The sequence below is a fragment of the Hyaena hyaena genome, unplaced genomic scaffold, assembly GCF_003009895.1.
Source record: "Hyaena hyaena isolate Hyena2069 unplaced genomic scaffold, ASM300989v1 scaffold_235, whole genome shotgun sequence".
NCBI lineage: Eukaryota > Metazoa > Chordata > Mammalia > Carnivora > Hyaenidae > Hyaena > Hyaena hyaena.
Genome location: NW_024080867.1, coordinates 1,639,065 through 1,665,333, shown reverse-complemented (window position 1 = coordinate 1,665,333; position 26,269 = coordinate 1,639,065). Strand labels below are relative to the sequence as shown.

The following is a 26,269-nucleotide window of genomic DNA, read 5'->3' as shown; positions in this document are numbered from 1 at the left end:
GGGGGAGAGAGGAAGGAGAGAGAGAAAGGAGGAGGAAAGGAAAAGAAACGGAAACAGAGCCAGGATGGACAGAACCGAAGACACAGACACGGTCACCCCAAGAGGGGAGGGACGGGCAGACACAGCAGGGAAGGAGCCGCTGGGGACAAGCATCGTGAAGAGGAGACAGAGTTCTCTGCAGGAGGAGGAGGAACACCAGGTGAGAGGGCCGGGGACAGGGCTGGGGACGGAGAGAGAGAGCCGGGGGCTGGGAGAGAGAGTGGCGGGGGGGCTGGGAGAGAGCCGGGGGCTGGGAGAGCAGGCCCAGGCCCTCCGCAGCTGGGGGGTGGGGGCTGAGGCATGAGATGGGATGGGAACGAAGTCAAACCCCCAGGGCGCCCGGTCCCGGCACCTGGTCGGCCTCCTCCTTGCTCATGGCCAGGGCCAGCTGCAGCTGCAGCTCCTCCTCCCCGCTGCTCTGCGGCCACGCCTGCTCCGCCTCGGGTGGGGGCCCGGAGCCCGCCGCTGCTGAGGACGCTGTGGTGGGGAGAGGCGGTGAGACCCGGCTGGGCAGAGAGAAGGGACCCCATGGCCCAGGCCGGGGCTTCCTTTGGGGGCAGACTGTGAGCCGGGTGTGTCCAGCCCAGCCCACTCTGGGGAGATGAGAGTATGAGGGGCGGGGGTCAAGGAAGGAAGGCCCTGCTGGCCCAGGAACAAAGGCCGGGCAGCGGGAGGAGGATGTGCGGGAGCCCCAGAGCCTGTGACCCTGGTTCCCGCACTTTGCGCCCGGGGCCTGCCTGGAGCCTCGGGGGAACACAGGCCTCCAGGTGCTCCCACACGTCCAGGGTTGGTGGGGAACTGCATGGCTGGGACCAGCTGGGTGTCAGGGGAAGAAGAGCATCCTCACCCCCCCGCCCCCCACCACCCCATCGTGGGTGTGGCTGAGACAAGCCGTGACCAGGAAGGGGTGACTCTCCGGAAGGAGGGACACACGGTGCAGGGGCCTAACACTGAGCAAGGGGAAGCACCCACCTGCTGCTCCCAGCTGGCCCCTCAGTGCCAGCATGCCCCCCTCAGAGCGCCAGCCGTCCCTGACCTCAGACCTTGGGCAACCCCCTTCCAAGTCACCTCTCTGTGTCTTCAGCACTGACCGCTCTCTGGCAAGGCCCAGGCCAAGGGCAGGGGCACACCTGGGCCCTGCGGCGGCTCTTGGTAATTGCAGGTGAACAGAGTATCTGTCAGCTCTAGGGTCCCACAGCGAGAGGGAAGGGACACGGGAGCGTCCCTTCCCGTGGATGTCCACGGCCCGTCACCCCTCTGATGGACAGAGAAAGGACTTGGGAGAGCCCGAATCTGGAACCCCAGCCCACCCGGCCAGGAAGGAGGGGAGTGAGAGGGCTCAGCAGCTGGGCAAAGGGTGACTGGCAAGGACAGGATGCTTCGGGGGACAGGGGGGCTGGGAGGCAGCGGCGAGGGCGCAGAGGCACGGAGGCCTCCCGAGGCAGGCCTCACCCGTGGCGGTCTGCGCCAGCTTCTCCTTGGTCTTGAGCGCGTGGGCACGCTCCTCCCGCAGCCGGTCCTCGTCACGGAGCAGAGCCACCAGCTGCTTAGCCTTCTCACGCACATTCACGCCCTGGTCCTTGCCGTCACGGTCCACATACTGGAAGTCCTTGAGCGTCTGCACGGCGTACATGTTCTCCTTGCACTGCTGGGACACGCGCTCCGAGCCGGTCTTGATGAGGTACTCCATCAGCGTCATGGCCTTCGGGGCGGGGTGCACACCGGTCACTCACACGGCGGCCAGGGTCCCCTTTCCGGCACCAACCCTCACGTCAGCCGTACACAGACAGACCTGTGCACAGCCCAGCGGGCTACCACATGGCCGTGAGTGAGAACACAGTGCTGCCACTTGGAGGGACCCCACAGACACCAATGAGCACGTGGGGCGGGACTGTCCTCACACGAAACGTCCCCGACAGGCACACCCACAGAGGATGTGGTTCACCAGAGGTTCGGGGCCGCCAGGGGCTGGATGACTCTCGGTGGACAGGGGATCTGTGTGCAGGTGATGAAAACACTCTGGACCTGGGCAGTGGTGGCGGCCGCCCAACCCTGAGCGGGTGCTTGACGCCACAGAACTGCACACTTTACAAGGGAGAGCGGCATGGCTCGGGGTCTATACGCAGCTCAATAAGGACCCGGAAATGGGGAAACGGCAAATACGGTCACTGCGGCCCCTCCCAGGTTTCCCCGAGCGGAGCAGAGCCCGCTCTATTTCTCTAAAACCACAAAAATACGCTTGTTGAATCACGTTCAAGAGCGCCCAGTGCACGGACAGCCAGACTGCTTTCTCTACCGTCCTGTCCGTCTGGAACGCGTCATCACTTCCTGTGTAGAACGTCATGACTCTGAAGACGGCAAGGAGGCGACTCCCTTGTCGAGGTGGGTGGGGAGGAGGGAGGCGCTGAGCCGGGGGCCTGTTCAGGCTGGGCGCTCTGCAGGGGACGCGCGCGCCGGGACGGCAGGAACGGAAGGACAGGGAGAAGCAAGCGGCCCGTGACAGCTTCTGCAGTCTAGACAGGAGAACAAATTCTCCTTCCGTCAAGTTAAAACGAAACGGGAGGAAAGACGCTTCAGGGGGTTCCAGGGCGTCACGGAGCCCCTGAGGACCACCCAGAGCACCGCGGAACGACAGGGAGGACCTTCTGTTCGCCTGAGCTCCCTGAACAGCTCTGCGGTTTGCCAGGGAACACGGCTGGGGGCTCTGAGGTCTCCCCGATGTGCTGGGGAGCCAGACCTGGGTCTCACAAAGCTTCCTGAAGGCATGTGAGGGTGCCTACTCCAGCAATCAGAGGTTAGTCTTTAACCAGCCCTCAAGGTGTTTACGCGGCACGGCAGGAAGGAAAGGGTGGAAGGCAGGCTCCCGGAGTCCTGGGGCAGCTGTGCCCTGGATTCGGTTTTCCGGAGTTCAGACCAGAAAGGCCACACACGCCGCATAAAACAGAAGTCCCCCAGCAGAAGGCCACACCAACAGTCAAGCTACGTGAGACCCACGGACGACACACAAACCACCTCCCCTGGGTCCAGGGTGGGACCGGCACCAAATAAATTACAAAAGCTCATTTGCAGAGCTCTGGAGACTCGGGAGCGGCAGTTAAACGGCCTATGAACCCAGGAATAATCCAAAGGCCCCTTGAGGGTGAAACGCACACGTGAGAAGCACAGGGTGCCCGTGGCATGGGAGCAGTACCTAGGCAGGTAACAGAACACGTAAGAGCCGCCGCACACGCCAACCTCCTGCGTGCGGCCGTAAACCACGTAAGCAGATGCAAAGAATCTTGTGCACCAGTCCACGGAAAGTTCTAGAACAAACTTGGCAGAGAGAAGGCAGGATAGGATGCTTCGGGGGGGCGTGGGGGTGCTGAGCCAGCACATTCTCACAGTGAGGCGGGCACATTCTCTCTCTCCCCACCAAGATGGGTACACAGGTGTGTGCACGTGTGAGCACTACCCAGGCCGTACGCTCATGACGCGTGCCACAGAAAACGTGAACGTGTTCTTAAAAGTACACAAGTGGACGGACCCAGAGTCCCTGCTGAGTTCTGAAACCGATTGCTCCCGGACCCCCCCGGACACCAGAGTATCAGTGAGGGATCGGCATAGGACGCCTGGGCGTCTGACTCTTGGTTTCGCCTCAGGTCCTGATCTCCCGGTTCGGAGGTTCGAGCCCCATGTCAGACTCTGCACTGACAGCAGGGAGCCTGCTTGGGATTTTTCTCTCCCCCCCACTCTCTTCCCTTCGTCCTCCTCTGCCTGTGCACAAGCACACACACTCTTGGGTACACGCTCTCTCTCTCTCTCAAGATAAATAGTAAAATAGGGACGCCTGGGTGGCTTAGTCGGTTAAGCGTCCGACTTTCGCTTAGGTCATGATCTCTCGGTTCGTGGGTTCGAGCCCCGCGTCGGGCTCTGTGCTGACTGCCAGCTCAGAGCCTGGAGCCTGTTTCAGTCTGTGACTCCCTCTCTCTCTGACCCTCCCCTGCTCACGCTCTCTCTCTCTCTCTCTCCTAGAAATAAATAAAACGTTAAAAAAAAAATTAAAAAAAAAAGATAAATAGTAAAATAAAAATACATTATTTTCACAAATAAAAAACAAAAAAGTAAAACAAGCACCCACAAACAATTTCTCAAAGGGCCAGGTGATAGACAACCCAGGCTTTCCAGACACAGGCTGTGCTGTGGGGACGCAGGCCCAGGTGAGCACCTGGCCCCGCACCGACTGGAGCTTCACCAAGCCACACAGGTGGCCGGCTGACCCGGCCCCTGGCCCATAGTCTGTTCACCTCTGGTTTTACAAAATAAAAACTGGGGCGCCTGAGGGGGCTCAGTCGGTTGAGCGTCCAACTTCGGCTCAGGTCATGAACACAAGGTTTGTGGGTTCGAGCCCCGCGTCGGGCTCTGTGCTGACAGCTCAGAGCCTGGAGCTGCTTCAGATTCTGTGTCTCCCTCTCTCTCTGACCCTCCCCTGCTCACGCTATCTCTCTCTCTTGTAAATGTTAATAAACAAATAAACACTTATAAAATAAAGATTGACAGCCTGCATTCCTGGGGACAGGGAGGTGACACAGCCCAGTCAAGAGAACGGGCTCCGGGGCTCCCCTCCCAACCCATGCCTCCTGGGTGGCCCTGAGCCTCCTTGTGCCTCAGTTTCCTCACCTAAAAAGTGGGGACAGGAAAAGTACTTCACGGTTCTCTACCTACAGCAGCGTTTCTCCAGCTGCACACGGTCCACGCGCCCCACTGAGCTTCCCTCACAGTTTCAAGAGGCCCCCCAGGTCCTGTCCCCGCCCTTCACCTTCACACAAGGGGTCACCCACATCCCCTACCTTTCGCTTCTCAGCTAGACAAACGCCACCCAGTCCTTCACGACAAACCACCATAACTGACCCAAAACCCAGGTTGTCGGGTGGGCCTGAGAATGAGCTGCCGTACATCCGAGTCTGAGAAATGAGGGGAGCATTGTGCTCTGAGGGCCCGAGAGCGGGGTCAGCGCAGGACCCCCTCTGGAGTCCACGAGACCAGAGGCCTCACCCGCCTGGGCCACCGCCACAGACACCGCAGGCCAGCGGCTAATGGTCACCAGGCCACGGGGACAAGAGGACTCGCCTGAACCCCCTCTCTGGCCCCCACCCCAGCAGCTGGGCCCTCACACGCAAGGGCATCTGCAGGCTGGTCTGAGCCGCACTGCCGGGAGTGGGGGCCGGCCACCCGCGCCATCCTGTGCCCACCGCCGCTTCCTGGCCCAGGGGAGGACGCCAGGCCCCAGCCCAGTAAGCAGAGAACACGCTCAGGGGCACTGCCCCGAGACACATTCCCTTTGACCAGAGCCTGCAGTCCCTTCGCTGGGTGAGGACGTGCACGTCCGTCACCAGGACCAGTAAGCAGACTGCTTCCAGGGAGGGCACCCTGTCCATGTTCATCTACGTGAAACACCCATGTGCCCTCAACCCAGAAACTCCAGTTCTACAAAGTGGCAAACGTACAAGGGGATTCCCAACAGTCTCGTTCATAAAAGCAAAACATCAGACCACTTAACGATCTGTCACCACGCAGCACTTGTTAAAAAAAGAAAACAAAGTGATGAATCTTCTGTGACCTAAAGGGGAACGATCTCTAAGATACAGCCTCAGCGGGGCACCTGGGAGGCTCAGTCGGTTAAGTGTCCGACTTCAGCTCAGGTCGTGATCTCACGGTTCGTGGGTTCGAGCCCCACATCAGGCTCTGTGCTGACAGCTAGTTCAGACCCTGGAGCTGCTTCGGATTCTGTGTCTCCCTCTCTCTGACCCTCCCCTGCTCATGCTGTCTCTCTCTCTCTCTCTCTCAAAAAAATAAAAAAAATATTAAAAAAAAAAAAAGATACAGCCTCAGCTCCCTTTGTAAAACTGGGCTACGATTTACACTTGATGAAACCCACTGTTTTCCACCTGGTCCTGAGCCCCGGTAATCACACATGCCCTGTATCCAGTGCTGCGGCGGCAGCCCTCACGCCTCACGCCGGATTCCCTGGCGCCAGGGGACACACACACACACACACAGATCGTCCCGGAGGAAAACAGCAGCAGAGGCCAGCTGCCGCCTGAGAGGGAACCGGGCTTGGGGCACACAGAGGGACACACGCAGTGCACCCGCGGAGGCCTTCTGCCTGGGTGAATCTTGCAAGTGCACCATGTTTTCAAAAAGAAGTTGAAATCCTAAGACTCAAACTCTTAAGACCCCTACCCGTGTGTTGCCTTTGTTAAGCTAAAGGGAGGGCGGGAGAGAGAGACGTTCACATAAATGTTCAGAGCTCCAGGTCCTTGGACACGCCCCCACCGGAGCCGGGGCTAGAGTCCCACACCCGCGCACCCGCCCACAAGCACGTGTGCATGTGAGGGCCCGGCTGCAGGCCCGGGCACTGACCTTGTAGACGTGCCGCCAGTTCTTGCCGTGGTCATTGAGCCGCTTCCAGATCATGCTCATGATCTCGGAGAAGGCGACGACGTTGTAGGTGAGGTCAGCGATCTCGGACATGAGGGAGCTGGACGGGCCCCAGGGGTCGTTGCTTGTGGCTTCTCGGACCTTGATCTCGGCCTCCGAATAGTTGTGGACTATGTTCTTCATCTGGCGCCGCAGCGACGAGGTCGACATGGCGGCGAGTGGTGGCGAGGGTGGTGGCCCCCGGGGTGTGGCGAGACAGGGGCGACTCGAGGAAGAAGACAGCGGCAGGGGCTGGTGGGTCACCGCATCTGAGAAGGAAAGGCCCTTCAGAAACACAACGGGGACCTGGGGCTGTCCAGCACGAACCCCCCACTGGCCCCCCAGGGCTGAGGACGAGGTCCTAACCCTAGCGTAGATGGCTCTGGTCCTTGTTAACCCCTATCTCAGTCACCCGGTCCATCTTTCAGTTCCTCAAACATGCCCAGCTCCTTCCTGCTTGGGGCCCCTGCTCCTCGAGGCAGCGTGTGCAGTGGTGGATGACAGGCCGGGGCACCTCAGCTCGGCACTTCCGAGCCAGCTGCCCTGGGTGGACCAGGAACATCCGCACCTCAGTTTTCTCCCCTGTAAAGTGGGGCTTCATTCCACAACCCGGGGAGCTGGGAAGCCGGTGCATGGGAAGTGCGGTATAAACGTGGGGGGTGTCACAAGATGGTCCCCCTGCTCTTCCTCACCACTCAGGCAGCTCCTCGCCACCCAAAGGCTCCGCTCAAGCCTCCCAGATGTTACACACCCAAACAGCAGTCATTATTCCCCAGGGGCCCCATCGGTACTGTATACCCGTGGGTCTGACTCTGTGGCTAAGGCCAACCCGAGAGCCCCAGGGGGACAGAGACCATGTCTCTGGAGACAGCTGCCCCAGAAGAGCCATTCAATAAACAGCTGGCAGGAAGGGAAGGAGGGAGGGCAGGAGTGGAAGGGGCAGAATCTGCAGCAGAAACGAGGACACAAAGGGAGGAGACCAATAACGGGAACGGAGCGAGAGGCAGGGGGCGCCAGGGGACGAGGCTCCCAAGGGTGGGGGCGCGGGAGGCTCGGGGGAGGGAGAGATAAGGACAAGCCCGGCCACCCACTGTGCCCGAGCCGCATGCCAGGTGCTCACTGACCATCATGCCCATTATCTCAACACCACCGGTGGGGCCTGTGGAGGCCAAGCCAGTCAGCCAAGGTCAGACACTAAGCGCGGCAGCATAGACTCAACCTCTGGCTCCCTGGACCCCAAAACTTACACTTTTAAACTAACCTGAGCTGAGAGCAAGGTGACGGGAGTAAACAGAAGGCGGGAACCAGACAGAAGGTGACGATCACAGCAAGCAGGGACACTACCCTTACCCCGTGCCAGGCACTCTTCTCCATACTTTACACACAGTGACTCAATTAATTCTCCCAACCCGACTCGTGGCACCTCACTGGGGGAGGAAACTGAGGCACAGGAAGAGTGCCTCCTCTGCCCAGGCTCCAGAGCAGACTCTGAGCGCCTCGGTCCACATCCGCTCCAGCTGGCCATCCCACCACCTACCTAAGTCCTGGGATGGCTGGGCTGGGCCCAGCTTTGAATTCCTGCTGGAGAGCAAGGCACAGGGAGGCAGATGGCATGGTCAGGGGCCCAGCAGGCCAGCCGGACACACCAGGACAAAGCGCCGATGTGACCAGCACAGAGGAGACAGAGGAAGGGGAACGAGACAAACAAGAAGAGAAAGAGACACAGGCAGAGGAACTACCCAGAGACAGACTCACAACCAGAGGCAGTGAGGCGGACAACACTGAGAAAGGACTGAGCCCCTGGAAGGAAAAGAAAGAGAGCGCAACCCGGCGCTACAAATTAAGGGGATAAAAAATTAAGACAGGATTCAAAAAACAAGAGAATTGGGCCCAAATCCTGGCCATGAGCTACCAGCAGAGCAACCTCCTTGGGACTCAGTTTGCTCAACTCTGAAAGGAAGGAAAGAATTCCTACCTGGCAGGCTCACTGATTAAATAAGATGGGGACACAGAGTGCTTGGCACCCTGCCCCGCAGATAGTAGGAGCTCAAAAACGTCGCCTGCCACTATCAGAGCGAAAAGACATTTCCAAAAGGCTGGTATCAGAAGACGCACTACTTTAACGCTGGGTAATTACGCTAAACTGTGTTAGAAAAAACAGCGAAACTTCACCCATACTGCTTAGGAAGAGAGCAAGTTTTTCAACACAGACAGACTCCCAAAGAGAAGTGTCAGATCAAGAAGAGGTAGAAGAAAAGGGCAAAGCCCTCCGAAGGGTATTCAGATGACTGACGTCCAACATGTGCTGTGTGGAGCTTAAAACTTGTAAGAGCTGAATCCTGAGGTCCCCGCAGTTGATAGCGGGGCGGGGCGAGCTGCTTTACTACTACCACCTCCCTGAACTTGCACAGCGACCCTAGGGTGCAGGAACCGTGAACGACTCTAAACACTAGGAAGTCGAGGTTTGGAAATGAGAGAAGTCGCCTGATAATAACCACTACAGACTGACCAAGCAGTGGGCCACTGATTCCACAGCGGGGCTCTCGACCTCCCCACCCCTCGCCGTCCCCCACCCCCACCCCGGAGACTCCAGGACCTGAGGGAGGGGCAGACTCCAGACCAAGCAGCGGACGAGCGCAGAGGGACCTCGGGGTTAGGATGTGAGCAGGGACGACGAATGGGTAAACGGGGGGAAGATGAACAGAGACGGTGACTAGGGTCACCGGGAACTGCACACACGGAAACTGAGAGAGAGAAAGGGGGGGGGGGGGGGGGGGGGGGAGACACACACAGAGAGAGAACGAGCGCGAGCGGCACAACCACCAATCCTGAGCACCGCACACCCGACACTGACAGAGGCCGACACACGGGGACCGGCGCCCGGTGGAAGCGCCACAGCGGACGCGGACACGGGCAGCGCCGAGGCCCAGGCGGAGGTCGGCGGGAGACGGACCAATACAGACACCGCGGGGCAAAAAGACGCGGGTGCCGACACACAAAGGCCGCGACGATGGGCCGGGGACCGCTCGCGACGGACGCCCGAGAACCTGCGGCCCGCTGCACCCCGGCCCGCGCTCACCTCGGCCCCTCACGCCGGGCTCCGGGGGGTCATGGCGGGCAGCCCCCTGCCCCGCTCGGCCTCGGAGTCGCGGGGCGCACTCCTGGCCGCGGGCGGCGGACGCGGAGGCACACTCGGGCGGACGCACGGACGCACGGAGGGCCGCACGCCGACGGCCCCGGCGCCCCGGCGCCCGGGAGGGGCGCAGAGAGCCGGGCGGGGGAGGGGAGCCGCCGAGCGGACGGGACGGGAAGCAACCGAAGGAGGCGACGGACCGGAAGCGGAAGTGGCGGCACGCCCCGCCCCCCGCGCCGCACTTGGCCCCGGCAACCCCGCCCTCAGAGAGCCTGCGCAGTCGCCGCTTCCGCGGCCCAGCCCGGCCTGCTGCGTCACTTCCGGCGCGCGGGCGCCGCCGCTTGGCCGCGGGGACCCCCTTGTAGGAGTGGAGGCCTCAGAGGGGCCAGGCCGGCAAGCTCGGGCGAAGGAGGTGGGGGAGGCGAGTAAGGGGCCGCACCCCGAGCACCCCGCGGCGCTCTAGTGACCCCTCCACCTGCCCCGCGGCCGCACACGCAGAGGCCTGTCAGGAGCCTGGGCCTCCAGAGCCCCGCCCGCCCCGGGCAGCCGGCCACGCAGGCGTGGTGTGCCCCGCATGGCGTGCCAAGGGCGCCGGGCCGGAGGGCAGGGACAGCCGGGCGCAGGGCCGAAGCCTAGGACTAAGGACCGGGGTGGGGGCGCGGGGTATACACACCAGACACAGAGCAGCTCCATAAAGTAAAATACAACAAAATGTTTAATGAGCAAATTTGTCTTAGCAAATATGAAACTGCCACAGAGAGGAGGACAGGGCCACGGGGCTGGGGTGCAGGTGGGGGAAGACTAAGGAGGAGAGAATCAACTACGTAAGAAACCGGGGAGAGGGCGGGCACCAGGGAGAGGACCAGAGGCCAAGAGGGCGGGAGCTGTGGTCCTGGAAAGGGAGAAGGCAGGGCACCAGGGGTAGGACAACAAAATTCAAAATAGTTTGGCCATAAAATATAAACACACTATGTTTCTACGGTGGGGAAGGGGAGAAAGAGGGTAAAAGGGAGGAGAGGCTGTTTTGGGGAGGGGCTATGGGGGTCCTACCCCGCCCTGCTGTGCACCCCCTCCCCGTCCCCACCCCTTCCCTCTGTGTCTGGGTGCATGTGTCTGTGTGGGCCTGTGCGCGCACTTCCCCATTCCCCTCCCCATCCCAACCCCCACCCCACCCACCCCACCCTAATTGCTGCCATTCCAGTTGCTGCCGGCTGTCATTCGGCTGTCACTCCTCTGCCCATCTTCTTCAGAGGGGGAAAAGAGGGGGGGTGGGAGGGGGAGCAGCCCCCAGCCAGCCCTGCCCCCACCCTCCCCCTCCCCCTCTACCAGAAGTCCCGACGGTGGTAAGAGTCGGGGTCACAGTATTTTGTGACAACCACTCTGTTGGCGAACTTGCGACCCGTCAGGCCCTGCATGGCTTTCTGGCAGTCGAACACAGAGGTGAACTCCACGAAGATCTGCGGGAGGAGAGACAGGTTGTGAAGGCAAGGTGGCCTTTGAGCCTCCAAGGACAAACTGGCTCAGTCACAGCAACCAGCCAGCCAGCATCTACCCAAAACCCAGAGCTCCACAGGAGGAAGAGGGCCTCACTACAGGTTTGGGAGCGTCTGGCAAACGTCCTGCAGAACCCCAGGATCAAAGGGGAATGCAGAGTGAGAAAGCGCTGGAGGGTCCACTCATTTTCCACAAGAAAAATGTGTTCTACTGCTTCAACAAAAGGCTTGGGGGGTGGGGGAGGAAATTATGTAGAACTGATACATTTCAAGAAAGTTTTATACAAAAAGATCCTTGTTTGGATCCTTAAGTAAGTAAAACAAGTCTTGAGACAGCAAAGGAAATTTGAACACAAAATTAAGCACATCCTAAGGATAATTTTGTTATGGTAATAATGATACTATAGCTTCATCAAGATTTTTTTTTAGAAATGATCTGTTACAAGTTTAGAGCAGTACTTCTCAACCAGCTCAAGTGTGTCCCCAGGCAACATTCTGCAATGTCCAGAGACCTTTTTGGTGGTCACAAAGGAGGACACAGTACCGCCATCTAGGAGGTGCTCGCATTTACTGGGTGGAGGCTGGGAATGGGCTTAAACACCCAAGAGCACACAGCACAGAACCCAAAGCAAGTTTTGCCAGGCCCCAAATATGAATAGCTCAGATTATTATAGAAATACACTTGTTTACCATAGCTGAATTTTGGAGATGTGCTTTAAATTATTTCAGGGGGAAAAAAAAGGGAAATTAGAAAGCCAAATATAGAAATTAAAAATGGCCAGATACAGATAACGTGAAGCTGGGTCATGGGGCATGACAATGCTCTACGGAGGCGCAATAGAACTTAAATGGCGCACGGTAACACCCCACTACAGTAATTCTTCTCTCCTATGTGTGTGAAAAGAATGAAAAGTTTCAAACGAAACAGGATGATCCCAGAGACCAGGCAGGTCCTCCCATTCATCCTTCCCACAAGTATTTACTCTGCTCCTCCAGAGCCAGCCCCACTCCAGCGCCTGTCATCGCACTGAGTGCAACAGACACGGGGGGAGCAGATGTCTCCGCCACACACAGGGAGGACTGGGCAGGAAAACGCAAGAGGACTTGCTGCCCGTCTGCCCCCCACCAAGCCCTGGACCTTGGCCTCCAATGCTCCTTCCACTGCTCCCTGGGCAAGCTCATGCGGCTGACGCAGAACAGGGCCAGTGTGCTGATGACACCCACGCTTCTACGAGACCGCACGCCTGGGACGCAGCTCTGTCCTGCTCACTCTCTGCTAAGCAGTCAACCTGCCCATCGACACGGAACCCTCCCCCGCCCCCCCCTGCCCAAACCTGCTCAATTCCCTTGCTTCTTTCTCACCTTCCAGTTCCACACAATCACCAAAGCCAGAAGTCTGAGCATTTTACTGGACTCCTCTTCCCCCTCCAGCGTAACCCAAACCAACCACCATGATCTGGGTGTTTGCAGGTAATGGGTTTCTCAAATCCATGGACTTCTCTCTCCACCCTCCTGATCACCAACTTGCACCAAGCTGATCACAAGCTGTTAGTTCCCAAAGCTGCGTAGATCTTACCACGATGCCCTCTACCCCCTCCCACTTCCCAGTCTGCAGATTCCAGCCCTGCAGTGTAGAGGTGTTGCCTGCCTGTGACCCCTGGCCACCCCTGACTTATTCTAAGGAACCATTTCCATGTGCCAGGCAAGAGACCACAGTCGGGACCTTCCAAAGGCTTCCTGCTCACTGCAAGGACACACTGAACATTCCTCTAGGGCCAATGCAGACCTACAAGTCTGCCGCCCTGGGCCCCAACCCCCAGCCCCGTATCTCCCACTGCTCTTTGCTTTACTCTGCTCAGGCTACGCCGGCTTGGTCACTGTACCCAAACATACCAGGATGTCCGCACTCACTGGGCTCCCTAGCCAGGACCCCCACCTGCCTGCTGGGATAACCCAGTGTCACCTGGGCCTGCTTAATGCCCCCGCTTGACCTCCAGTCTAAATACTGCACCCGGAGCATCTGTCCCCTCTTCCCACCTACCACCTAAGGTGGCACGTGTGTGGCCTGGCCAGGCTGGCCCAGGACTTGGCAGCTAAAGCCTGAATCACTAGGTGAGTGGCTGGATGAACCTAAGTCACCCCCTCTTTCTGCCTCCCAAGGAGAGTGTGAGGTGCTGACTCCTGGCACAGCGCCAGAAGGAACATGCCTCAGTGGGCTGGGAAATGTGACCCTGTGGCCTGTGTCCTCTGAGGAAGGGCCCAGAAGGCTGCTACGCGAGTCCAGGGTCGCACAGGTGAGCTCAGGGAGAACCTGGCACCTGGGAGACACGAGTGTGCTTGCTGCTGTTGACACTAACGTACAGCACTTTCCTCTGCACCGCACAGACGAGGCCAAACCGCTTGCACAAGGTCACAGGACAGGACAAAGCTGTGAAGTCGTTGCAGGGCCCCACACCACGTGGGAAGAGGAGAGGGAAGGGCGCGTGCACACCCCCCACACACCTTTCCGCAGCCGGGCACCTCGACGCCGTCCACAGGCCGGGGGATCTCGATGGACTTGACGAGCCCGTACTTGCTGCACTCATCCCGCACGTCCTCCACGATCTCCTCGTACTCCTCGTCGTCCAGCAGCTCCTCGGGCAGCACCATGTTCATGAGGCACAAGACCTCGGTCGGGTGGCCGCCCATCTGCACCTGGGAGCTCATCAGGCCTGGCACTTGCAGGGTCACAGGGGTCTGGTTGATGGTGCTCTGTGGGGCAAAGGGCAGAGCAGTCACAGCCAAGGCCACACCAGCCCCCAGAGGCCTACCCAGGGAAAACCACACCCCACCCCTGAAGGTCCAGGTGCCCACGCAGCAGCACCAGGAAAGCCAGGGCCACAGACTAAAAGGACCTCCTCCCGGCCCCTCCCAACCCTCCCCTTCAGGTGTCCCTCTAGCCAATGGAAGATGACGTGCCGGGGGGCTCACCAGCGTGGCATTCTTGGCTCCCACACTTGCCCTCTGGACGAGCAGTTTCTTATCCCCCAGCTGCATCCCATTCAGCCCTGCGATGGCCTGTGTTTGGAGGACGAGGGGTGGGGGGTGCGGCGAAGAGGTGCGGGTCAGGGGCCAGGAGCTGGACACCTCCCCACAAGCCCCAATACCCCAGAGCCGGGCATTGGTGGGGGAGAGGGGAAGGGAAATGGGTCAGAGCTTGGAAAGAGCCAGAAATGAGGGAAAGGGGCCAAGTCCCCTATGCAGGGTCCCACTGCAGACTGCCTCCCCCACCCATCCCATGGAGGGGAGACCAGTGTGGACAGAGCAAAGTGAGGGCCAAGGGAGCACGCAGCAGCGCCAGGGACCCGGGGCTCACCTGGTCTGTAACGTTGATGTCCACGTACTCACAGAAGGCATAGCCCTTGGAGAGCCCCGTGGCACTGTCCTTGACCAGGTTGAAGGCCTTGAGAGGCCCAAACGACGTCAGCAGCTCTTTTACCTGAGACGGGGCCGCAACTGTCAGGGCTGGTTTGTGTAAGGGCTGGGAGGGGAACAGCCAGGAGGCGGCGAGGGGCCTACCTGGTCATCGTTCAGGTAATTGGGCAGACCCCCGATGAACAGCTTGTGGGCAGAGTCTGGAACCACGGTGGACACAACTCCTGGGGGAGGGATGAATAGGTTTTGGTTCCCAGCACAAGAGCCTCACGCAGCACACAGGGACAGGCACACCCCGCCATCTACACGCTCACCCCAGACGGCGGCCAGGCCGCGGCTGACAGAGAACCCGGGTCTCCCAATTCTGCCCCACCTCCGAGTCCCCCACTACCAGCTCTCCTCAGGGCGCGCGGCGGCACTGCAGCAGAAGGCCCCGGTGGGGGCCCCGAAAACACAAGCTCATGTCCCCAGCCTGCCAACCGTGCTGGACTGTGTCTGCACTCACTCCGCTGGCACACACCACCCCCACCCCCTCCTCATCTTTCAGGCCACGACTCCACACCCTTCCCTCCCACCCGATGTCTAGACCGCGTCTCTGGCTGACCCTCCGTCCTTTTCTCTGTGGTCCTGTGCACTTCACAACTACCACAGCCCGGCATCGTCACACACAGCAGGCCAGGGAGTGCCTCGGAGGCCTGCTGATCAGGGTCCACGAAGGCAGGGACGTGCCCACTTCACTCAGGATCCGGACTCCAGGCCCCAGCGGGGCTGTCACAGTGCGGTCACATCAGCAGAATGCGTTTAGTGACCACTGGGCATCTCCCCCAATCCTGCCATCTCCCCTGAACTTTGGATTCAGAGGCTTGCCAAGTGGCTCAGCCCGTGGTCCTAACAATTCCTGGAGGCTCTCATCAGGTGTGAGCTACCCAGGGCCGCAGCTGGGTGTCCGAGCTCAAGAGAAGGGAACCACCACCCACCCTGCCTGACTGGTTCCTGACTTTCCAAGTTCAGACCCCTCTCGCAACAACTGTGTGGCCTGGCCCTCCTCTGTAGTCTGTACCAAGTGGCCGCTCCCTACTTCCTCCTGATCTGGGGAGGGACAGGGAAGATGGAGGACAGGGGAGCCTCAGACCCTGAGTCACCAGACCCAAGGCAGGGTGCGCCCCCTCCCCCCACCCCAGCCACTCTGACCACCAGAGCCAAGCACCATCAGGGTATCCGAGAGAGGATGAGCAGAGGCCACAGGCCAGGCAGTGCACGTCAAACCTGTGAAATCCACTGCCTCGATGCTCTCAAAGCCCTATCACCAGAAGGCAGGAAAAACTAAGGCGCAGGAAGGAACGAGTACCCTGCAGCCACCCAGGCAGAAAGAAGGGCTGCGAGGGCCCCCTCATCGATCATGAACCCACAGGCAGCTCTTGGCGAGCTAAGGGCTTTGCACAGGCACCACCGCTCTGACTGACGGCGGACAACCACAGAGCAGGGGTCTCGTCCCCCCAGCAGAGCAGTGGCAGAGCCAGGGCAGCCCCAGCCACCAGGTGTGGGCTGTGCCAGGCACCCCAGGGAAGCACACAGGGCTGAGGGCATCAGGCACCACAGGCTCAAACCTAGGGTGCAACCCCAAGCGAGTCTCGCCTGAGCCTCGGCGTTCTCATCTGTGAAACACAGAAAACATGCACGCTTACAAGAGAGGAGAATGACTCACACAGCATGTACCTAAAACGGGGCCTGAGGCCAGGGTCCCAGTGACCGCGGACCCCGTGTGGACAATGGTTCTGAAGCAGGGTAAAAGGACTCACACGAGGATGATGCAACTGGGAGCCCAGGTCAGTCCCAGTGCCCAAAATCAAGCCCCTGGCAATATCCCCTCCGAACAGAGGGCAGGCTCCTCCCTAATCACATGTCCGCTTCCCTCAGAGGGGCCGCCGTCACAGCACTCCCCTCTCCTCCTCAATCCTGAGGCCTCACCTCCTCTCCGAAGGCCATGCTGGACCTCCAACGATCAAGCAATCCTTTCTTGAGCGCTTCCTCCTCAGCAGGGGGGAAGCCCCACCAGCAGGAGAGCATCTAGCACGGAGCCTGGCAGTGGGCAGGTGCAGAGGGCCAAGCTGAATTCACAAACTCAAAGGGTACTATGCTTTCCTGCCTCCAAAGACAGCTCTGGCTCTCCCTGCACCACCACCCCCATCTTTAAAGGACAGTCAGAACCCCACATCAGCACTGAACGGCTGGGCCTGACTTTGGTGGAAACGGAGCTAACATTCCACGACTCCAGGTGATGCAGGTTTACATTCAGATCAACAGGATTCCATCAAAACAAGAAGTCCTCTTTCAGGTTCCTGGAATGTTTCTCTTCCAACCAAAAATACCTGAGTTTTTTATCAAAAGCTCTCCTCTTTAGCCTCCTCAAATAATAAAACTGACTTTCGTTTTTGAAAAGCAAAGATCAAAACAGGAGCTTCGCTATGAAAAAACTCAACCAGAGGATGCTTAACCTGCAGACAGAGTCAGACTTCCTGTCATGTCCCACTGCCTGCCCAGGCCCTTCTGGGCAGGCAAACCTCAAGTGCGAAGACTGACGAGTGACCTCACAGCTACAGCCCCCTCCAGCAAGGGGAAGACCACCCAGAGCCACTGTCCCTGGACGGGGGGTGTCCACTCCCACAGGGCAAAGGGGACATGCAGAAGGCAGTGCAGGAAGACGGCAGGTGCCAACTCTGGACACAACCAGATCACCTGGGAGACCACGAGCCGTGCCATGCCTTGCTGGCCTTCTCTAGATGGCGGCTAACAGTATCCACAATGGCAGTTGGCAAACCTTTCACTAAAAAAACCAAGCAGCAAACACTTTGTCTGTTACAGTCTTGACACGGGATCTCTGTCACCCAACTTGGCCACCCCAACACAAACACAAATAAGCAATGAATGGGCTGAGCTACGTGCCAACGAATCTTCATTTAAAAACCAGGCAGGGGGCACCTGGCTAGCTCAGTTGGTAGAGCATGCACCTCTTGATTTCAGGTGCACGAGTTTGAGCCCCACCTTGAGTGTGGAGCCTACTTTAAAAAAAGAAACAAGCAGAAGACCATGTCGGGCTTCCAAGTTATCACTTGCTGACCACGTGTTACTACAAGTCAGTCACAAAAATTAACGTGATCCAGAGCCCACTTGGAACAGAGCCTGACACAGTAGGCATCACCAAGTGTGTCGGCTACTCACCTAATTAAAAATAAAACAGCCTGAATTTACTTAACAAAAAACAGCATTCCGCAGCTTCCCCTGGGAATTCCGCAGCTGGGAAGCGGTCCCACGGGTACATGCACAAACAGCAAGTCATCACGCTGTGCCTTCACAGCACGTGTCATGCTTCCGTTCTTGAAAGAATTAAAAAGATCCACTGAGTTTACCAAATTACTACAGCGGAGAACACTGGAGACAAGGTGGGGAAAAAGCCCCCGGTCCTGAGGCACCTTCCACCCTCTCTGGAACTCCATGTCCCCGACTCTGCGAAGAGCAGACTCAACTTCTAAAAGCTGTCCTTCAGTGCAAACCCTTGGGCAGCTGCCTTCTCACCCCCCAACCCAGAGGACCAGGGCTCACCCACCTTTCCTGGGAGAGCTCCAGGGGTCTGGGAGCACACAGCTGGCTGCCCCAACCCCGCAACACTCCCAGGCGCCCCAACAGCGCCCCTGGGGAGGCCTCGTCTTCACCACACCTGTCCCACCGCAGGGCTCCACAAGCAGCTGCACGTCAAGTCAGGCCTGCCGTTTCTGCACTTCCTGCTACTGCTTGACACGTGGGTACTTTAAGAAGCCGAAACGTCCCCACATGTAACTGACAGAGCACGTGGCACACAGCCAGCCCCGTCAACCCGACATCACAGGAGGCTGCGAGCAGGCTACACCGTCACAACGCAATGATCGTGACCAAAACGGTATGGCTCACGAAACCAGAAACACTCACTCTGACCCTCTGCAGAGTAGGTTCACTGGCCCCAGGCCTGCCATGCCCTCTACCGACCCAGGACAGGACCGAAGCAGCCATGGGGCACAGCCCAAAGCACAAGACTGAAGAGGAACTGGACCAAAACAGGAGGAAATACCCAGATGCCGATCTCACACTGGGAGCTCAACCACAAACCAATGACCCGCTTGTGCTCCTGGCCACCAAGCTCCCAGAACAGGAACGACAGCCAGGCTGCAAGCCTCTCTCACCTCCCCCAGCCCCAGTTCTGTCATTCTCCAACGGGGACGACACTGAGCTCCAAAGGTTTGGGGAAGCAGATGAGAAGCACTCACACCACTTCCCACGCGGCTCCAGCTGGGCTGCGGAGGGAAACACAGGTCGAGTCCCCCACTCACCAGGCACATAGACGGAGGGGTTCTCTGACATGCCAGGCAGGGGCTGGTAGTCATGAGGCCTGCGGATCTTCAGCGACTGGCCCTGGAAGATGATGCCATCGAAGGCCATGGCCTGGGTGGTCTCGTCCACGGAGCGGAACTGAAAGACAAAGGGGTGGTGAGGGTCAGGGAGTCCAGCAGACAGCAGCCTGCGTCAGGCCCAGGACAAACAAGGGCTGCTACAGAGCCACCGGAATGGGAGGACACCTTCCTGAGCCCACCACGGACCCAGCTCACCTCCAAGAAGGCAAAATTCTTGTCCTGGTTAATCTGCACAGCCAAGACGGGGTTGCCAGGGGCCTGGGTCAGCCCCCCAAGGCGCATCTGGGCGTTGAAGAAATCCATCATGGCCTCCTGCAGAGGGAATAGGAGACAGGGGGGGGCGGGGAAAGGGAGGTGGAGAGAGGAGGGGAGGGTGAGAGAGGGAGACACAGACGGGTTTGGGGGTGAGGGGAAGGGAGGAGGGGAAGGATGGAAGAAGGGAGGGAACAGTGGAATAGGGGTGGGGGCAGAGAGATCAATAGTAGGAACAAAAGCAATAGAAAAATGAGAGAAAACAGGGAGAAAAAGAGGCAGAAGCAAGAGACAGCCAGGGGCCAGGGGTGTGGGGAGGGCCGCAGGGGCCCCAACCAGAGGAGACACGTTGTTCACGAAAAGTGCAGGGAGACAGCGACAATGAGAAAAGAGTAAAAAGCAGGAAGTAGAGAAAAGAGAAGATGACATGTAAGGAAAAAAGCATCCGAAGACAGTAAGAGAAAAAGGTTGAGAAAGCAAGGGGAAAAAAAAGCCAGCAGAGACAGAGAGAACCAAATCCGAGAGAAAGAGGAGCGACGGGACAGGGACAGGGACAGGGACAGGGAGGGTGGAGGGGAAGAGGGCAGGGGGTGGGAGGGCGGGCGGGAGGGGAGGAGAAAAGAGTGATGTGGCGGGATCTGGCCCTGGAGTCCGGGGGCTGCTTTATCAAACGTAGCAAAGTGCAGGTTGAGAAAGTCAGAATGGACCTTACTTGCCTTCGACGACGGTAGCAAACTTTTTGTTGCTACGAGGGATCTCAGCCCCACAATATTTCACTTTAAAGAGAAATGGAAACAACTCTTTGATCTCGGGATTCTCGGGGGTGCCACGGGAAGGGGTCGGGGAGAGGGGGAGGGGTGAGGAGTGGCAGGGAAGGTCGGGGAGGTCAGGGCCATCAAAAACAAAAGAGCAGCGACCATGGGAGGGACGTGGGGAGAGGATGGGAACAGGCGGCAGAGAACCAGAGGCGTGTCAGAGAAAACTGAGGGGAGCGTGCGTCTGTGTGTGTGTGTGTGTGTGTGTGTGTGTGTGTGTGTGAATGCGCGCGCACGTGCCAGTCTCCCTCTCTGTCTCTCTCGAAACGGACTCGTGGATTTTCGTAGGTTCGTTATGTGTGTGCTTGATCCCTGGGTTGCTGGAGGAGGTTGGGAGAGGGGAGACGGGAGAGGGGAAGAGGGAGAGAGGGAGAGGGCCACCCCCAGCCCGGCCCCTGGCTGGCTCAACTCCATCGGTCCGTCTGGGAGGGGGCCGGGGGGCCTTGCAGGAGCAGAGTCTGACCCGTGCAGGTTGGGGGAGGGAAAGGGGAGGGGAGGTACTGGGAGGGGAATTGGGGAGAGGGTAGGGGCAGGGAAAAGGCAGGGGGCGGGCAGTACCTCAGTGATGCCAAAGGGGATGTTGCCCACGTAGAGGCGGCGGGCCTGTCTGGTCATCTGGCTCCCGACCACGGGCACCGGCGTCGGGGTCACAGCCAGGCCATCAGGGGTCATGGTGGGGAGAAGAGCGGTGGCTGGAATCTGACCCGCAGCTTCGAGAGGGGCAGAAGAGGATTAGACGGCAACAGGGTGACCCCCTACACCCCCCCCTGTCCAGGGACCACATGGACCACTCCCACCGAGGCCCCATCCAGGCTCCCAGCACCTCCTCCAGGGGAGGCTTCAGAAAAGCAGGAGCCAGAGAGCGCAGAACAAAAACCTCCCCCCTCCCCCCAGGCCCTCAGCCACCCCGCAGGTTAAATAAGGAGGCAGCTAAGGAGGCAGCGGCCCCGCCCACCTTGCATGGCCTTGTACTGCATGGGGGTGATGTGCTCGAAGCCAGGTGGCGGTACATCCCAGTATTTACGGACCTTCTTCTTCTTCTCGTGGCGGGGGGAGCGACTGGGAGGGCGGGAGGGGAGAGCGGGGCAGGACCACCTCAGTCTGACCAAAGGCGGGCCTGAGAGCCCTCCAGGCTCCAGGTCCCCCCCACCCCCCCGGGCCCCCCAGGAGCAGTGCAACTCTCTCCAGGAGGGAGAGGATCTGGGTCAGGGCCATGCCCAGGCCTGGGGGAGGTGCTGGTCTCAAGGCAGTGCTTGGGCCAGGGCTGGACAGGACAGGGCAGAGTGCAGGGGGAGAGAGGGCAAAGGGGAGGGGCGTCGGGGTGGAAGGGGTAGGAAGAGCAGCTCACATCAATCCACCGTGCTCCTCTTTAGCGCCTCTGGTCAAAGGTTTGCTGGGGGGTGGGAGGGAAAGGTATGGAGAGGGGTGACTGGGGACCCTTGTCTTCCCCACACGCCACACCTCCCCGAGGGCTCGGAGCAGGGCCGAGGTGAACAGGCAACGAGCAGGCCCCCTCGGCCCTGCCATTCCCCACAAGCCCCCCACCCCAGGAAAGAGGAACTGCAGGAGATAGAGCCACACAGACTACTTTCTACTTGGAGAAACTAAGATGGAAGAAGACAGAACTTCCACCTGTCGGCCCTTTCTCACCTAAGGGGACAGAGAACAGAGAGGGGAGCCTGCCTGGGAAGGGAAGAGGCATTAGAAGAGCAGAAAGCAGCCGGGGGAGCGGAGACGCTGTCTCCCCTTCAGAGCTCCCTGTTCCCAAGAGGCAGAGCACAGGCCTCAGAACCACAGGGAGACGGCGGGGACAAAGGAACGTGCCCTAGGAGACAGGGCTGCGGCAGCCCTCACAAAGCAGACAGTCGATGCCTTGATTCCAGACTCACTCCAAGAACCTACTGCCCCCACTACCCTCTCAGAAACTAAAGAAAACTCTGGAAACAACTGAACTCAAGACAGATGAACCCCAGACCCTTCCCCCAGACACACAGAGAGGAACCACAGAGGCCCAGGCACACCAGGTGAAAGTGCAGGGACACCCCACGCCCAGGCTGGCCCACCCCCACCTGGGCCCAGCCAGGGGTCCCCGAGCCCTGGTACCTTCGCCGCCGCCTGTCCCGGGAGGCGCTCCGCTGGTCCCGGTTGCGCCGGTCCCGGCTCCGGCTCCGGCGCTTGCGGTCCCGGCTTCGAGAGCGGCTGTGGCTACGCTTCCGGTGCCGGTTCTCCTTGTCTCGCTCTGAGCCAGGGGAGGGGAGGAGACTGAGCTGAGGGAGGACAGGGCCCAGCCCACCCGCTCACTGGTGGCTATGCCCCAAGCCCCAGGGAGGCCACCCCCAAGGGGAAGGGATGCAATGGAGAAGGGGAGATAACAGGCTTCCTAGGTCCACAAGCGAGTCCAGGGACCTTGGGGGACCACGGGGACGGGAGCTGGTTACCTGAGGGGACAGGGCCTGGAAATGCCCCCGGGGTGTAAGATACCTGAGGATGCTCAGGAGGAGCTGGGGAGCCAGAGAAGACAGAGGAGGCTGGCTCCTGGTCCCCCTCGAGGGCTGAGGGGCCTGACCCCAGGGTCGTCCCTGAGAGGGGCAGGGCTAGAGGCTGGGGAATCAAGAGACCCAATCATGTTTTCCTGAATGAAGGAAGCTGGCGACCCCTCAGGAAAGACCTCCTCACCGGCTGGCACCCACAGCCCCACCATCAGGCCCCAGACAGACGCGACAGCCCCAGAGAGCCAGGACCCCCAGCGGTCTCTTCCCAACCAGTGAAGAATACAAGACGCCCTCCTCTAGGCAGGTGCACCTTCCTAAACCTGGGTTACAGAGGAGGTGCCTGCACCTGCCCACTGCCCCTCACAGGCTGGCATCCCAAACCACCCCTACCTGCCACCGTCCCTCAGAGCCGGCACAAGAGGATCCAGCCCCCAGGCGACTTAGCCTTGCAGGTGGCGCCTAGAACAGAGCACAGCCTTGCCCATAAAACCAGAAACCTCTGCTCAACAGACCTCTCGCCCTGGGAAGGAGGGCAGGCCCTGTCACAGTGCACTTCCTTGTCCTTAGTTCAAAGACACCCGGACTCCCCGGCTACCCAGGTGCAGGAAGAGACAACACGGACGGGCGTCAAGTGGACTTTGGCCTCATCTGTACTATCTTACGCTACACACCTCCTCAGACACGAACTTTCTACAAACAAGTCTCGACTCCTGAACCACTCAGGAAAAGTGCTCCTTTCTAAGCACCTTAGAAGGATAAAAAACACAGCAGCAAAAACCAAAGAACAGGCTCTATGATCAGTCCCACTTGCTCTCAATCCTCATTAGTGCTTTCAGAAAACACTGCCTGCCGCTGGACCAGTAATGGGAAAAACGGGACACAGGGAGCTCACGTACCTTGCCCGTGGCCAGAAAGCAAGAAAAGGGTGAAACGCTGTAACGTCAGCAAGTACAGTTAAACACCCTGGCACAAGCCCTAACACTGAGCAGGCAAGCAGAACTCCCTAGGGCTTTCCTGGAACTCCTAAGGACAGGTTCTTCACCTCCTTGAAAACTAAAGTAAAAAAAACAAAGACTGGAAGCAACATAAAGCAGGAGGCAAACGCCGAGGCCCGGCACTGGCGCAGGGAGGCGCTGCGGGTTTGGACCGCTGGCTTCACACTTGTAAGACGAGCAAGCTAGGAGCCCCAAGCGCTTTTCCTGCAGCTGAGGCTCTGACACAGACAAGCAGGCAGACGGACCGACAGGAAGCGGTGATGCCTGCTGAATGGCTGGGAGCGGACAAGGAACTTCATTCCCTGGAGACAAGGTGCCGCACACGGGCAGGGGCTGAAGCTCAGAGGCTGGCCCAGAGACAAAGACCCCCAGGCAGGGCAACACATGGCCAGCACTTCTGGCCTCCAACATGAGAAAAGGGGCTTCAATGCTCAAAATGCTGTGGACACTCTGTGGGAGCCCAGGGGACATACCAGGGCTGCGGGCCTGGCCTCCTAGTGCCAGTGGGGACACCTGCAGAGAACCCGGGCAGCACATGTGCCAGCGCCTCACACAACTCCACCAGCTCCACCTGGCAGCCCAGCCAACCACAGCTTGGCCCTGCAGCCAGCCAGACTTGGGATGGGTTTCAGCCTTCGCCTCACCAATGTGTCTAGAACCCGGTAAAAACAACCCAACCTTCCTAAACACGGGTTACATCTACCCCAGGTGTGAGGACTTGGCAGAAACATCTGGAAAACACCTTTCCCTGACAGTAGCAGCGGAGAAAGTAAAGACATACATCTCCTCAAGTAAGACATTACACTAAGAATAATCTCAAAACAAAAGAGGGATCACTTAACGGGCACTTAACACATGCCAAGCCACACGCCACACATTCGTGCATGCTTACCCCCATTTAACCTCAGCTCTGCCTCCCAACAGCTAAAACCTGGGAAAGCGCTTAAATTTTGTGAACCACTTTTCTCCTCTGCAAAAGGAAAGAAATCATCAGCCTCAGATGGCGATTACAAGAATCCGCTTAACAAACTGCCTGGCACTTGACAAGTGCCCAGAGCTTAACTATCAAGAATTGTTACTATCAACCTCGTTAATTCCAAGACCGCGGCGACGCAACAAGGAGTTAACGTACGAACGGACAAGACTAACACACAAATACGGAGGCAACACAGATGCTGGGCAACACAGCAGGTGTCTGACCCCAGGAAGGCCCAACTCCAAAGCCCACATCACGTACAGACACGCCACGTGCGCTCTTCCCAGGCGCTGTCTCCTAAGCCAGCCACCCCCGACCGACCTCGGACAGGGTTCGCTGCGCCCCCCGTTCAGCCCTCCCAACACGGGCAGCTTCAGGCTCAAATCGAGCTAAATACAAGGCGAATTCTTGCAATGCTTAACGACTGTCGTCGTCCTGACGTTCTTGCAACCCCCGTGCTGCTCCGAACCAGCACGACCTCACGACTTGCTAACTCGTATCACCGGGGGCAACGTCCTCCCGCCCTCATCTCCACGGCGACCAGATTTAGGAGGGGGAATCTGTGCCCAGAGACTGGGACTGGATAGGACGTGGGGACCTCTCTCTAGCAGGGAGGGGACAAGACGCAAACACATCGCGACCGTCAGGACTGCCAGGGTGTCGGAAGGACGCACGCGCGTCCTCTCACGAGCCACACCGCGTCACGCCAGCCGATACCCGACCAGCGCGGGAGACAGTCCGGGGCCCACGTGAGGGGGTTCGCAACCGCCATTTTGGAACAAAGGGGGCGTGGAGACCCGGGCCGCTGGCCCGGCCGGAAGCGGAAGTGCCGGGGCAGCGGGAAGAAAGAAGGCTTTGCGGGATCTATTACCAGTTACCGCCTTTCAGTTTAAAAAAAAAAAAAAAAGAAAAAGAAAAAAAAGAACGGGAAAGAAGATGAGGAGTCCGCGAGGGAACACCCAGCTAGCCCGCACCGCCTCCGCCGCGGACCACGTGGGGTGCAGACCGGAGCGAGCCGCGCATGCGTCCAAGACCCGCGCCCGCCGCCCCCTCCTCTCCTCCCCTCCAGCGCGCAGCGGCACGCCGGGTGGTCACGTGAACAAGGCGCGCGCCACGGAGGGGGGGGGAATGCGCAGCGCGGCCCTGAAAGGAGGGGGAAGAGAGGGGGGGAAAATGGCGGGGGACACGGAGAGAGGCCTGGAGCCGCCCCGCCCGCCGCCCCGCGACCCCAGCGCCCTCACCTTGCTTATTCTCGTTGAGCTGCCGCTCGAACTCGTCGAAGTCCGACATGCTGAGGCGGCCGCGTAAGGGCCCTGTGCAGCTCCGGCCTCGCCTTGCCGCCCGCCCGCTCCGGCCGCTTCGGCTACTTCCGCCGCGCGCTTCGGCTACTTCCGGCCGCCGCCGGCACTCCGCCGCCTCCTTCCTAATCAAGCCCGGGCCGCCCGCCCCGCCCCGGCTCCGCCCCTCGCCCCGCCCGCCAGCCCACGAGGTGTCCCTCCCCCCCGGCCGAGCCTGGCTCCCAAATAGCGTCGGCTATTTCCGGACCGTAGGAGAATTCTGGAGCAGCAGCTTCGGCTTCTTCCGAAAACACCCGAAGCGAGGATTTCGCTGGCTTCCCAGGCTATCGTAACTTTTCGGAAACTAGCTCCTCCACGTTCGGGTGTTTCCGTAGGTTAGCGCGTTCCTCGGCGCCCAGCCCCCTCCCCCCACCGCCAAGGGTTCGGCTTCTTCCGACAATTCAAACCGTCCCAGTCTTTGGCTG

The 26,269-nt window shown here is 59.4% G+C and overlaps 2 protein-coding genes across 6 annotated transcripts in view; both read right to left on the bottom strand.

Annotated features, from left to right (window-relative positions):
* The window catches only part of EPN1 (epsin 1), a 14,653-nt gene extending 4,819 nt beyond the window's left edge, over positions 1-9,834 (bottom strand). For 3 of the 4 annotated variants that reach the window (XM_039244148.1, XM_039244149.1, XM_039244150.1), the window contains exons 1-4: positions 9,575-9,834; positions 6,439-6,764; positions 1,492-1,741; positions 392-516 (exon numbers count right to left, since the gene is read on the bottom strand). In XM_039244148.1, coding sequence (XP_039100079.1) covers positions 392-516; positions 1,492-1,741; positions 6,439-6,666 — 603 coding nt within the window. In that variant the 5' untranslated portion in view covers positions 6,667-6,764; positions 9,575-9,834. The remainder of the gene's footprint in view (positions 1-391; positions 517-1,491; positions 1,742-6,438; positions 6,765-9,574) is intronic. The other variant, XM_039244147.1, reaches the window with a different exon arrangement.
* A 486-nt stretch (positions 9,835-10,320) lies between these two features.
* On the bottom strand, positions 10,321-25,923 carry U2AF2 (U2 small nuclear RNA auxiliary factor 2). 2 transcript variants are annotated; one of them, XM_039244047.1, is made up of 12 exons: positions 25,749-25,923; positions 22,148-22,283; positions 21,393-21,437; positions 21,000-21,103; positions 20,603-20,754; positions 19,173-19,289; positions 18,897-19,035; positions 14,680-14,759; positions 14,477-14,599; positions 14,080-14,178; positions 13,624-13,872; positions 10,321-11,085 (listed from the first exon to the last, which is right to left on the bottom strand). In XM_039244047.1, exons 1-12 carry the CDS (start codon positions 25,795-25,797, stop codon positions 10,951-10,953), a joined length of 1,428 nt encoding a protein of 475 aa, XP_039099978.1. In that variant the 5' UTR covers positions 25,798-25,923; the 3' UTR covers positions 10,321-10,950. The 2 variants fall into 2 exon arrangements, with proteins under 2 accessions (XP_039099978.1, XP_039099979.1); XM_039244048.1 differs by having other exon boundaries at positions 14,092-14,178; positions 25,749-25,920.
* Between the last annotated feature and the right edge of the window lie 346 nt (positions 25,924-26,269).